Genomic DNA, 13,146 nt, shown 5'->3' on the forward strand with positions numbered 1-13,146 from the left:
ATAAAACGAGCTGAGCCAGTTGAAGGAGAGCGACAAAACACAGGGCCCGTTGAGGTATATCCTGACTGTAATTTCTTACAGCAATAACCCATTCACACTTGAAAAGTGTGTATTAATCAATACAGAATTGACAGTACGAAAAAGAGAACCATCCAATCCTTTGGAAATCGATACATGTAAGTTCCTGATACCAGTTTTGCATGTTTTGTTTCTGCAGATACTGAATAGATACAGATTTAATTCTTTGTCAGTCAGGCAGAATAACAGAAAAGGGCACACTATTTGTAATTATTATCATGAATGTATCACACTTGGAAGATATCTCATCCAAAACATTATGGACATGTACTAAATTTGTCAAGCTGTCGTGAGTTATGTTATTGGAGTAATTGAAACTGAGGATGATTTTCGTCCAGTCCGATCATCAATTTGTCAATCTGAAGTGAGTGAATGCCGTTTCGAACGGGGGACACCAAACAGAACTTTACATATTATACCCATGCGGGACATCGAACCAAGGCTTGACGAGCGAACGCAGTCTCACAACGGGGTCACCAAACAGAGCTTTACATATTATACCCACGTGGGAAGTCTACCTGGAAAACCACTGCTCTGTCGTCACATATTACCAGAAACAAAACAGAAGATCGCCATCTACGTTGTTGGAACTAGAAGAAGGTTTGTACCAGAATCACATGATCATGGGGCTAAATTTCCGGCTCCAGTATAATAAATTCTGGTTGGCCAGCACATTATGGGTTCAGGTGCTAAGGAATGTCATGTTTGGAAAAAAACCAATATTGCCTATATTACACACCATGCACTGTTTTAACGAGTGTAAGGTTAGTGTAATTAGCATTCTTCTGTGATAACCTAAGCTATTCATGACATAGGAAGTAAATGGAGCTGTTCAATTAGCCTCAGTTTCCTATTGATCTGTGTAACAATGAGTCATTGTAGCTACCAGGATATGCGTCTTGATGTCGACTGCATTCCGACCTGAATCAATGCTTGCTTATTTGCTTTCAGCGATGAGATCTTGTATAGGCCTATACATAAAATAACAAATTGCCATGGTGTATTGTTATATCAGTGAAACAAGAACTATTGGCAGACAACTATTTTACTAAAAGGGGCGTGGTATAAGTAAGGATAGTTAGACGACTGTGTGGAAAATGTTTATGGTTTATTCAAAGCAACTGGTATAGGGATAGGCTTATATCAGTCAGATTCCGTATTCTGTTAGCTTCAGAAGTACCACGTTACCACTTTATGTAAAGAATATGGAGGAGAAAGGTTTTAGTTTGTCAACATCCAATACTTGTACTTTCTCCATACCAGTCGTCTTGTGTTTTTTAGTCAGGAAGATGCATTGTCCACTTTTTACCGGAGTCCTATTCCTCTCATATGTAGGACTGGGCTGTTGCGGCACCTGTTTCAATGTGTCTTCTGTTCTGAAGAAAGACGCACATATTGAACATTACGTATTCAGGAAAGTGAGTTCATTGTCTGTCTATTCCTGTGCCTCAGAATGTCTGATGTCATCACTCTGCATGTCCTTCAACTTTGAGACCAGGACTCGAACCTGTGGACTCAACAGCAACAGCAGTGACCAGGTGGGCATCACAAGCCAGGCAGGATTTCTCTACAGCGACATCAGCAACTGGCCGAAGGTACGATCATGTCAGTGGTTGGACGATTTGGCACTGATAATTCTAGACGAAAATGAAAGAACAGGACAACTTAATTTCATACTTGACCTATATCTGCTGCTTTTGTATCCGCGAAATTAATGGTTGTTATGTAGTGGGGAAAGACGTACTTACCTTTACCTTTTTCATGAACACCTGGTATGATCGCTGCTTTTAACTAATTCATTTATATAGTTCTCAGAGCCATGTTTCCCTTTACTTAAAACAAATTAACTTTTTTCTAGGGAGTGAGTGAGTTAATTTTTACGCCGCACTCAGCAATATTACAAATATATGGTAACGGTGTGTAAAAAATCGAGTCTGGACCAGACAGTCCAGTGATCAACAGCATGAACATCGATCAGCGCAGTTGGGAACCGATGACATGTGTCAACCAAGTCAGCGAGCCTGACCACCCGATCACGTTAATCGCCTCTTACGACAAGCATAGTCTTTTATGGCAAGCTTGGGTTGCCGAATGCCTATCCTACCCTTGTCCTTCACGGGTCTGTTTCTGGGGATAGAAACCACATTACCAGTGCTAATCATGTCCTACTGATATACTGAGAAAATTAATGGTCTTCAGGAAGAGACACTCTTTAGACTGTTGAAATGATACGAACAAGGAGGGGTTTGACTTTGATCCAAGAGTTCGTTGCCGGCGAGATCAGGGTTTAGAAAAGCACACGATGTTGCTGTTAAATACATAATGCATACATATAATATCTAAAACCCTGTCCACGAATGACAGTAAAAGCACTAGATTATCACACATTGAGTTAAAACTAGCTGGCAAATATCCTAGAAAGAAGAAAGGCATTTTGGACAATTCAATGTAACAATGGGCCACAGAAGACGAACAACTGAGGATAGATCACCATACCAAGGACTTACAGTGTCTTTCCTTCCTGTGCGGAAACTATTTGGCTTTGCATGATATCCTCAGCCACTGGCGATTGAGGAAATGTTAAAATAACAAACAATTAATAAATTTTACTTTGAAAGTTTTGGGTCTTACGTATCCTCTCAGGGGGGACAATAGTTTGATGATACTTAAACCCGCTTTCAGGGTACAGCCACTATGAATGTAAGTAGCTACTCAAAATTACCAACTATTAACACACATCAATCTGCAGAACATGTGAATCACAGTTCATCAATTTCTTTTAATAAGAAACATACATACATACATACATACATACATACATACATACATACATACATACATACATACATACATACATACATACATACATACATACATATGTTAAAACTGTTAAAGATGATTTTAATAATGTTAGATTTCATTTAATTCTTGTTATTTAAAAAGAAACTGATTTCATAGATGAACTGTGATTCATATGTTCTGCAGATAGGTGTATTAATGGTTGGTACTTTTGATGTATGTACACATGAATACATATATATCTATTCCTTATGTTGGAGATTTTAAAACAGTCAACGGATAATTTTAAGGATGCAGGGTGAATAATTATTAATACGTCAATGATAAACAGTGCTACTTTATTCAATACAGTTACATCAGATCCGGGTTAGTATGGATATTCAGCAACCCATGGCATTAACGGGATCTGGTAGTGAGTCCCACCGACAAGGTTGACATATCCATCGGTTGTCATCGTATCCAAACTGCGTAGACTGATGCTGACGCCGTTGACCTGTGTTTGACTACTTTTGTCACGGTTGCATGAAAAAAGAGACAAAGTGCACTCTCATTCTTTTCCTTCTGCTGTTGACATAAACACAGTGTCGTCATTTGTATCCAAGGCTGTGATCAATATTTTTTAAATGAACCACGTTTTCGAGTCTACATCTCGAAAACATTTCTGAACATCTCGGGCGCAAGCCGTTTATGTTATTGGGTACTCTTAATGGTTAATAGGTGCAACAAATCTACTGATAAAGGCAACTGTTACCATAAACACCTGGTGTCTCTTCAGGAACCAGATAATACTGTTTACCTGTTATTCTGTTTTGGTGAATAATTATGGCTGATTTTGGCGTCTGAAATTTATACATGATCACTTTGATTGTGTCTGGTTCCATTTCACAATGTAGCCTTTTACATGAATAACAGTGACGTGAGCATCACTTTGGATAGTTACTGATTTGAAAACTTCTCATTTCATCCGACTGAACAGATCATCCCTTAAAACATCCCTTAAACACAAATTCATATATATTTATTACATTAAACAGTCTTTCGCTGGTGCGTGTTCTGAGACTTCTTGTCCAACATCTAGATGTCAACTAGATCGACTGGGACGTGCATCATGTGAAACAGGTATGTCATTGACCGCAACGACAGATTTTTTATTATGCTTTACAGATTAAAATACATAAGTAGCAGAGAGGGTTCGGGTGATCCTAGCACAGTCAGGCTGGTAAGGCTCATCATCAGCTCAGGGCCCTCGCACCCTCTACACGCACCCCAAACAGCGAATGGGACTTCTCCCAGGAAACGCTGCCTAGCTGAACCCACCAAGAACTTTCCGTAGAATATGCAGACTGCAAAGCATTGCAGCCACCTGCATTATCCAGCGTGTCAGAAGGGCTGTGCTTCCGTTGAGAGTACGAGCACTCTTTTTTACCGTCGATCATTGGATGTCAAACAAAACGCCACATCGTGTTATCAACGTCAACTCCCTGGAGAGAGTACAACTCTTACAGCCACCAGGCGCAGCAAGTTGTACCTCTTACCCTGTCTGACATAAAGGGAGGGTCTCAGCGGAGTGTACATGGTGTATGCTGCTTGGTAGTTCACGTTATGGATTGTCGAACTGCAAAGACATTAGTCGTGATTAATACAAGTTGTAATAGGCAGGATAAAATCTCGATCAGTAAAATCGCAGTTACATTTATTTTATTACATTCTAAAGTTGCAGAGTTTTTATTTTATTACATTCTAAAGTTGCAGAGTTTCAAGGCTGTGGTGCTCCACCTGCTGTTGCTAATGCTGAGGTACATTATGACGGTGTATATGAAGGAGCAGCTGCAGTGTACACTTGCAGTGACAACTTCATGTTGTGCACCACAAGTAACAGCAGAGTTTGCCACTTATCAGGAAATTGGAATGGATCCGTCGGCCCGTGCGCTCAGAACGTCTGGAACAACCCGGTAAGATGTGGTATAGAGTAAACATTGAGTATAAAGTATAAAAGATTACCGTGGAGGATTGTGAAGGGAAGCATAGGAGACGCAATACTATCTGGCAAACGTAAAGTCACTATGGGGTGTACAGCGATTCGCCTCACAACAGAGTGCTAACTTTCAGCCTCTTGCAGTCGCATCAGTCGCTGGATGAGGTCGCTTCGTTCTCAAACCAAAATGGCCGTTTAGGAAAAATTGAATTCGAAGGTTGAACAAAAGGTGCCAAATTGTCAAAACACAGCTCACGTCCCTACATCCCCAGTTTGTTCCACAGGTTCAATGTAGTTATCAACAATCATAAATTCATCACTCGTCATCGAGACTTTCCTAACACGTTCTTTATTAGCGCCAGACGAGCAAACGTAATCGCTCCGAAATTTCTTGAAGAGCGATAAACGCTTCAGGCTGTTGCAAGCCCGGAATAAGCGATTCCTTTGCGTACTCTAAGCACCCCTATATCACACCACACTTCTTTAGAATATACTCACACGCATAAGAAACGCGGAACCATTTGTCGTTATCAGTACAGCGTTCAATAGGACACCCTTAATGGATATGAGCTTTGTGCTTGTGGTGATGCCTGATGGTGTTATCAGTAATTTATGTTGCGTTTTAAAAGGTCCACGTAAAAACACATCAGCAGAAGGAATCACCTAAACGTAACAGAACAATGAACATGTGGGTGCCATGCATATACCTCTCGTGAAATCGAACATGCACGAACTGTCACTACTATGAGTGGGTATAAGATTGCAAAATAAAATTGGTTCTGTCACTCTCTGGTCAACAATGCCATGCTTAACTCAAATTGAAGAAAACCAAGCATTAGGCTTTTGTAGTGTAGATAATCTGTCCATAGTGTTCCTCGTGATTTTGACGTATACATATGGCGATTTACCGTCTCCAGAATCGATACAACGCTATACAGACCCCAGGCGTCCTTCCTCGGGGTGATCGTCCTTGGGTCACCACCCGTCGACAAGATCGGCACATTACAACTCAACACCAGCGAGGTCCATTCTTGTCAGTCCCTTTACATTTAAACTTAATGATATTTCGGTAGTTATCAGTTTCAGTACTCAATGAAATGTCTTCACTCATTTTTTGTCTGTCTGTTTATATTTCTTGTATTTAAGGTGAAAAATTTCATACATATATTCTTTATATTTGACTTACGTTACTTTTGCTTGTGAGTATAGATAATGCATTTCTCTCAATAATATACCAACTTTCAGCCATCACGAAAGTTACCATGTCACATATTCCACCAACATTTCGTATTAATATTACAATATCGTATTTAAACGTTGGAATGAATTAACGCAACGTTAAATAATGATTGCATTAAATCTACTCTCGTGTCCTCTACCGGCAGAATATTATTTCAAGCGAGCCCCGTTCCAGAAATTATGAAAACACAATTCAAACATACAATGTTGCTTATGGCTCAGTGGTCGATACCAACATGTGTGCTAACGTTTAGAAAACGCCAGGTTGAATTACATAGAAATGTTTCTTACAAGCATGTAATTGCATCATTAAACATTTAACATTATATTTGACTTTTATAGTTACTTACTGTAATGCACACGAAACGTAGAATAGCACGTTTGAATATATGACATGTTTACTTATCGCATGTATAGTACTGACCAAGGGATATAGGAATTTGTAGCTTTAAGGAGAAATGCATGCATATTTCTTTTGTGATTACAGAACATCAACTTCTGGCTGGACTTGCCTTGTGGAGATTCGAAGAGTTTCAAAGTGGCATTGCACGTCACACCGACGGCGCAAAAAAAGTAACGTCCAATAATTCACATTTATAATTAAGACAATAATAGTTTTACATTTATTTGTTGTGTATATGAACCCGTGGGTATGGCATATGAGAGCTGGTTGCCAGCAACATGTGCATGCAAGATCTGGTAACTTGATGGTTTGCTGCATGTTACACTATTAGTTTCCATTTTTGTCTGGTCGAGGGTTTCCAGGCTACAGTCATACAAATATTGAGACTATGGATCGTACAAGGCATATTTGTTCTCTGTATTTTAACCTATGTTCCCGCAGTCAGCAATGATGTTTAAGGATGAAACAGGAGACACCAGATATGGAAACATTGAGGTCTCAGTGGGACTACATCTTGCTTGACACATCAATGTCGTTTTCTTATATGAACTCTACCCACAAATGAGTACGCTTATTCACGTTTTAGAATCTAGAACTACGAGAAACGACACATGTGTACCGATGGCGTGAAAATAATGTGTCCTATATCGACTTGTTGAACTAGTCTATAGCCCTAGGTAAAAGCCGAAGTAGTCGGTGACGTCAACGAAAGAGAAACGACAAGTATCTGCATGTATGGCTGAATAGTTCCTGGGAACACGACACAGACGAGGCATGCATTATCATACAATGATAACAAAGCAAGGTCGACTCTAATTTAGTCGGAATAGAATTAAAACCAGTTATCTGAAGCAATATGTACCTCAAATGTAGCGTGTACACACAAATGCCCTGCGAGTGATGACATTGTTCTGTCTACAGTCTATGCATCGATCTGCATAACAATGGCAGCTTGTAACCCATTAGAATTTTGTAAGTTCAATGTGAGAACTACAGTCGATCAAACATGGGGAAATAAGGACTGGCTGTGCGTCTAAGGTATGAAAACAAAATGCTGTACAAACCATATGAATCCCAGTGGCAATTTTATCAACATGCGATAACATAAGGAAATGTTAAGATCTAAAATCTTGAAGGTGAAAGGTTGTGTGGTGGTTATGTGCATATAGCTCTATTCTCAAATTAGTTGAAGTAAAGCAGCCTTTTTGATGGGTGATCGTGTTGGGCAACTTGATTCTTGAGAGCTTCTTGGACGTCAGTCCTGCCCCACATCGAAGCACATGCGATAAATGTGGTCTCACATTAGGCAAACTGGTTTGGTAAAAATTTTCTCTGTTCACTCAGCAGAACATGGGTACGTGGTGGGATAAGTCCATACGATACCCTTCTAGCTCTTCACATGCAGCTTGGGTTATCCGGAGTAATAATAGTGTAAATATTCTCTAGTGCTTTGTGCATGTGTGTGGAGCATGCCTTAGGGTGGGTAACAGGCACATTTAGAGTTATTATTACCATTACGAGTGTTGGAGAGCTGTCTCTGCACATGCACTGACACAGAATTACCCTCGATCTTGTCATGCATATTGTTACTCGCTGACAATCGTGATAATAACTATATCGTCACGTACTCATTGTTTCGGCAAACCAAAAGGCCACACAATCCACGTAAACAAGACGTAATAAAATTATTTCTTAACAAATCTCTCAGACATATTTTAGCTGTAATAATTCTTTCAACAGTTTTCTTTTAACACCAAAAAACTTGGATGGTGTATTCCCGTGCTCGTATTACATTTTTCATTTTCTATTTTGTTAGAGTACACATGGACTTTTACAGTGGAACAAATATTCTGCGTCACATCGACTTTAGACTAGATGACAACACGATGGTATTTGGCTCATATTTCGCGGGTGCTTGGGGACCGGGTACCACACTATCGCAAGTCCCCTTGACGCTTGGTACCGAGAGTCTGGTGGAGATACGACTGGACCACGGAATGTACATGGTATGTTGTATGTATGTTTCAAATCATTTCACATTCTTGAAATTTTATTTGGCAGCATTTATTTGTTGGGTGGACGCCTGTTGGTTGGGTAGTTGTTTAACGCCGCACGCAGCAATATTCCAATAAAGAAAAAAAGTTTGGGCCAGACATTCCAGTGATAACATGAGCATCGACCTGCGCAAATTGGTAATCGATAACATGTGTCAACCAAGTCTGCCAGCCTGACCACCCGATCACGTTAGTCACCACTTACGACAGGCATCGTCGCCTCTTATGGCAAGCATGGGTTGCTGAGGGCCTATTCTACCCCGGACTTTTACGAGTCTCACGGGTGGAGAAAAGGATGAGTTACTTAAGACTATCGACTGCGAACCCTCGCTGCTGACTGTAATGACCGCACAAAGGACTCGTTTAGAACACGATAACAAATTGTTATTCTGTTTAGAAGCATTGTCCTTTCCTGAAATCATTTTACATACGACTGTTTGAAGCAGACCTGTTACACTTGGGCGTGTAATAAAGAATGCCACTGCAGCAATTTTGAACGAGATACGCATAAAAACACATGAAACCTTTTCCAGGTTTCTTCACAAAATATATATTGCACCGTGAGCGACTTGTACTTTCATGTTCCCTAACTTTTTTCTGTGAGTATACATTTAAAAAACGTCCTTGCTAATCAATACCATTGCAAATCCTTCCATTTCGTAGAATGAATTAATTGCGAGTTTTACGATGTATTTTTTGAGGATAGGAAAATATGGGTTTGCCCGTAACTTTGAATGGATATAAATTTAGTCAATAAGTCAGATAAATTTAGTCAATAAGTCAGAAGAAAATATATATTCCTTGGAAAATCACTATTCAACCGTTTACTTCTTTTCAACGTCCCCGTTCAACGTCAAAGGAAGTTGTTGTAGTTATAAGAGCCAATGGTATCTACGACACTGGTTCCAAACGAAGCTGTTGTAGCTAAAGGGCCCTTGGTATTTACGGCACTAGCTCCAAACGAACCTTTAACATATGAATCAAACAATACCCTGGATATTCAAAGATCTTCCCTTGTTTCCTTGCAGATTGTTGTAGATGGGAGAAGTATTCACAACGTCACAGACGAGTACCCGGGGGAGATTTTAGAAAGGTTGTTTGTTTCTGGCGACGGCATGGTCTCAGCGGCGAACATCACCTTGGTGCCCTTAACGTCAGCTGACCCTGGGCAACAACCACAAGATCTCTGTGCAAAGCCAGATGAAAAATGATGGCTAAGAACCATTTGTTCACAAACCTCTTGTAAACGTATGTCAGTATGGGCTGATGAAGTAACAGATACAACATACATACCTTTCAGCTGTGACTTCAAGTTACAATGGGATATCTGCTAGCGGTCTACCAGATAAAATAATTTCGACTCGTGTTCCACTCCTGTGCTTTGTAATTGTCTTGTTGTTTGAAAACTGAATATTCTGTATCAGATTGATCCACCGTCTTTAGTTGTGTGACATGATTAAAGCATATTTGTTCCGCATGCACATCTGGCACGTTGTACACAGACACAGGGCGCTTGCTGGCTTAACCAAGCTGCATGGATCACGGCGTTCAACACTATGGCCCTAGTAACTTTCTACAGTTTCGGTGTTCACCCAGATTGTAATGCGTATAGCACCTCTGGTGTTTACACTGAAAGCTAAGTGAGTTCGACATCCGCTTTCTTCCTCAGATCTATTAGTGAGTGAGTGAACTGATATTTAGCGTCGGTCCATTCTGTGAAGCCTTTGCATGGTGTGTACTTGCAGTGTGTGGAACACAACAGCAATCCAACTGACTCCTTCGCCTGGATAAAGAAATCCACCCCAAATTTCAGATTGTGTCCAACAACCATGACACTCTTAAAATAGCTGTGGAATTCCTTGCTTTCGTCGTGAATATTGACATGCATCATCAGAGGGTTATCCAATAAATAAACATGTGTAAAAGTACACAATTAAAGTCTATCATGAAGAGCCTCCACATATATCAAACCCCGACCTCCAGAATTTATTTGCATATGTAAACGATTAAGAGAGGAACAAGGTTGGTGTGCTCTGTTATCAGACATGATCCTTCTGGTCAGGCGGTCAAGACTGGATGTCTTGTTTCCTCGGACTGGAAAACACGGGCACTCTCCTGATCTTCGTCAATAGTTTAGGAGGTACCAAACCATTGGCACCGACAACAATGGGAAGCCTGACGACAGTTTTCTTGATTTCAAGGGCGAGGTCCGCATATTTATCATGCTTTCCCTGACTCTTGCTGAAACACATTGCTGTGAAAAGGGACAGAAAATTCAATAATGTAAATTATCAGGTTTGTTTTTTTTCTGAGGCTATATATGGGCCTATTCCAGAAAAATGTAAAACTGTCATTTTCCATGACGGCCACGAACCTGTACAGGGTCGTACCATGGATGGACCTCGGGGTCAAAGCCATAGGCAGGGCGGAGACGGTAGTTAAAAGCAGCGTGCCATGCCATCACGTCTCTTTAGATATGCAGCTTGTGCCTAGGAAGGGCATCCACTAACAAGGTGCTGTACAGTCTCTGTAAATTCATTGCAAAGTCGACATTTCATACTGATATTTTCTATAAAAATTATATTCTCTCGATTGCTAGTGGGAAGTGACTGGTGCTGAGCAGCAACAAGGAAGCCCTCAGTTTCACATTTGAGACCAGCCGACTTCATCCAGGCGAAGGAGTCAGTTGGAGTGCTGTTCTGTTCCACACATTGCATGTACAATGCTGTGGCTTCTCAGACAGTAAGGGACCTACTCTGAGCAGATTTGGTGAAGAACTTCACCTGGTTTACTCCCATCGCTGTCCCGCCCCGCCCCGCAGTACATCACCATCAACAAAATATTCTTATGATTGTATAATATTTATATAGCGCACATATCCATGGTATTTGTTTTCTTCGATCATTGGACGTCGGTCTGAACGTCAAGTCGTATTATCAATCTCAACTCCCTGGGGTTTATACATCTCTTGCTGCCATTAGGCGCACCGAGCTGTTTGTACCTTACTCATCCTAACCAGGTATCCAATTCACAGTTTGGTGGACTGGGCCACATAGTCACAGTACATTGTCGAAAGTTAAAGCACGTTGCTGTACCCGCAACTGGATATAAGCACGTATTTATGTGGCCATCATCTGGTCAATATACCAACGGATTCGTTAGTTCTTTTAAGTGACACAAAGTACTGCACACCAAGTTGACTCAAAGGATTTCACACCCGGTCACAAGTGGGCTCGATCCCAACACCTAACTTTGCTGAATCCCTAGCCTGGCGCTAAGCCGCGCCCACCGCGTCCCCTGTGACTGAACACGTCAAACACGGAGATTACTTGAAGTTAGATCACCAGAAGGGACAGTACAATAACAAGAATATCACAGATACAGATATAACTCAGGTATGTTACCTTACGAATAATTCACTTTTCAAGACAATAAAATATAACGAGAACGGGCTATAGATCGTCATTTCCTGAGTGAGTGTGTCGAGTTATATGCCGGTTTTAGCAATATTCCAGTATTAAGCCGAGGAACACCATAAATTGGCTTCACGGAGTACACCCATGTACAAAATCGAAGCCGTGTCGTCGACGGGCGAAAGCTTTAGCCACTCCAGTATCCAACCATCCTGCTACTGAAGTTAGATCGTCAACTGAGATGATATCTCCATTTGAGTACCATGGGCACTTGTACTATCCTCTCGGACCATAGTCCGAGAATACATCTCTTCGTAACTGGATGGCAGTTTTAGCCAGAAAGGCAATGACATGTAATCTGAGTTTAAAACAACGACACTATTTCTGGAATGACATTGACTTACCATTGCTTACCGTACCCACCCACTCACAAGGACATTTAATTTTTTTCCTCATTGAGGGCAAAGTAAACAATCACAATCTACTAAATTATCATCTGCAACAACATTTATGATTAGTGATTGAGACTAGTGTTAGCAATATTCCGGCAATATCTCGGTTGGGCTTCACATTTTGTGACCGTGTGGAGAATTCATGAGTAAGTCCTATTTTTACAACAACAACAACAACAACAACAACATTAAACTAAAACTTGATTACACTTGATTGTTGATCACGCACCTGTGATGGGAAAATAAGCACTGTGATAATGTTTAATACAACATCGTCGCTGAATGACCTCTTACAATCTTGCCTGATAACCTACGGAAGTGTTGGTTTAATTTCGCGTATTTGATTTATACCTACCATGGTGCCGCACATTTACATCCTTGATGTAACATCCAATGAAATGTTTTTCATCACTGCAGAGTGTGATTTTCTATAGTGAACTATAGTGGACGTTCATTTATACCATTGAAAAGTAGGAGATGTTCCAATTTACCCGCATACCACTAACCAATGCCAATGTAAATGAGAAAAAGTAATAAATACATACATCCGTAAAGGAAACATTTCCAAAGGAATGGAACAAATTGTCACATTTTCCATTAATTACCTTTATTTCTATGTTTTCTTCTAAGCCTCATCATTTGCATTTTATCAGTCTTATGGATTCAATATTCCCTACTTTTTTTAATGGTATATTTCCAGCCAATAGCAACGGGAAAATAGATCACCGTCGTC

At 40.5% G+C, this 13,146-nt stretch overlaps 1 protein-coding gene across 1 annotated transcript; it reads left to right on the forward strand.

Moving 5' to 3' along the window:
- The first annotated feature begins 1,367 nt into the window (after positions 1–1,367).
- On the forward strand, positions 1,368–9,759 carry LOC137272820 (uncharacterized). Its single transcript, XM_067805229.1, has 6 exons — positions 1,368–1,673; positions 3,912–3,996; positions 4,630–4,829; positions 6,579–6,664; positions 8,311–8,500; positions 9,577–9,759. The coding sequence occupies exons 1-6, from the start codon at positions 1,368–1,370 to the stop codon at positions 9,757–9,759; spliced, it is 1,050 nt and encodes a 349-aa protein (XP_067661330.1).
- The last annotated feature ends 3,387 nt before the right edge of the window (positions 9,760–13,146 follow it).

The sequence above is a fragment of the Haliotis asinina genome, chromosome 1 (genome assembly GCF_037392515.1).
Source record: "Haliotis asinina isolate JCU_RB_2024 chromosome 1, JCU_Hal_asi_v2, whole genome shotgun sequence".
NCBI classification, from domain to species: Eukaryota; Metazoa; Mollusca; class Gastropoda; order Lepetellida; family Haliotidae; genus Haliotis; species Haliotis asinina.

Excerpts from the sequence above, each read along its gene's own strand:
- LOC137272820 (XM_067805229.1), top strand. The coding sequence starts at position 1,368 with ATGCATTGTCCACTTTTTACCGGAGTCCTATTCCTCTCATATGTAGGA. Across the intron at positions 4,830-6,578 it reads AGAACGTCTGGAACAACCCG|AACATCAACTTCTGGCTGGA; the intron begins GTAAGATGTGGT and ends TTGTGATTACAG. Across the intron at positions 8,501-9,576 it reads TGGACCACGGAATGTACATG|ATTGTTGTAGATGGGAGAAG; the intron begins GTATGTTGTATG and ends GTTTCCTTGCAG.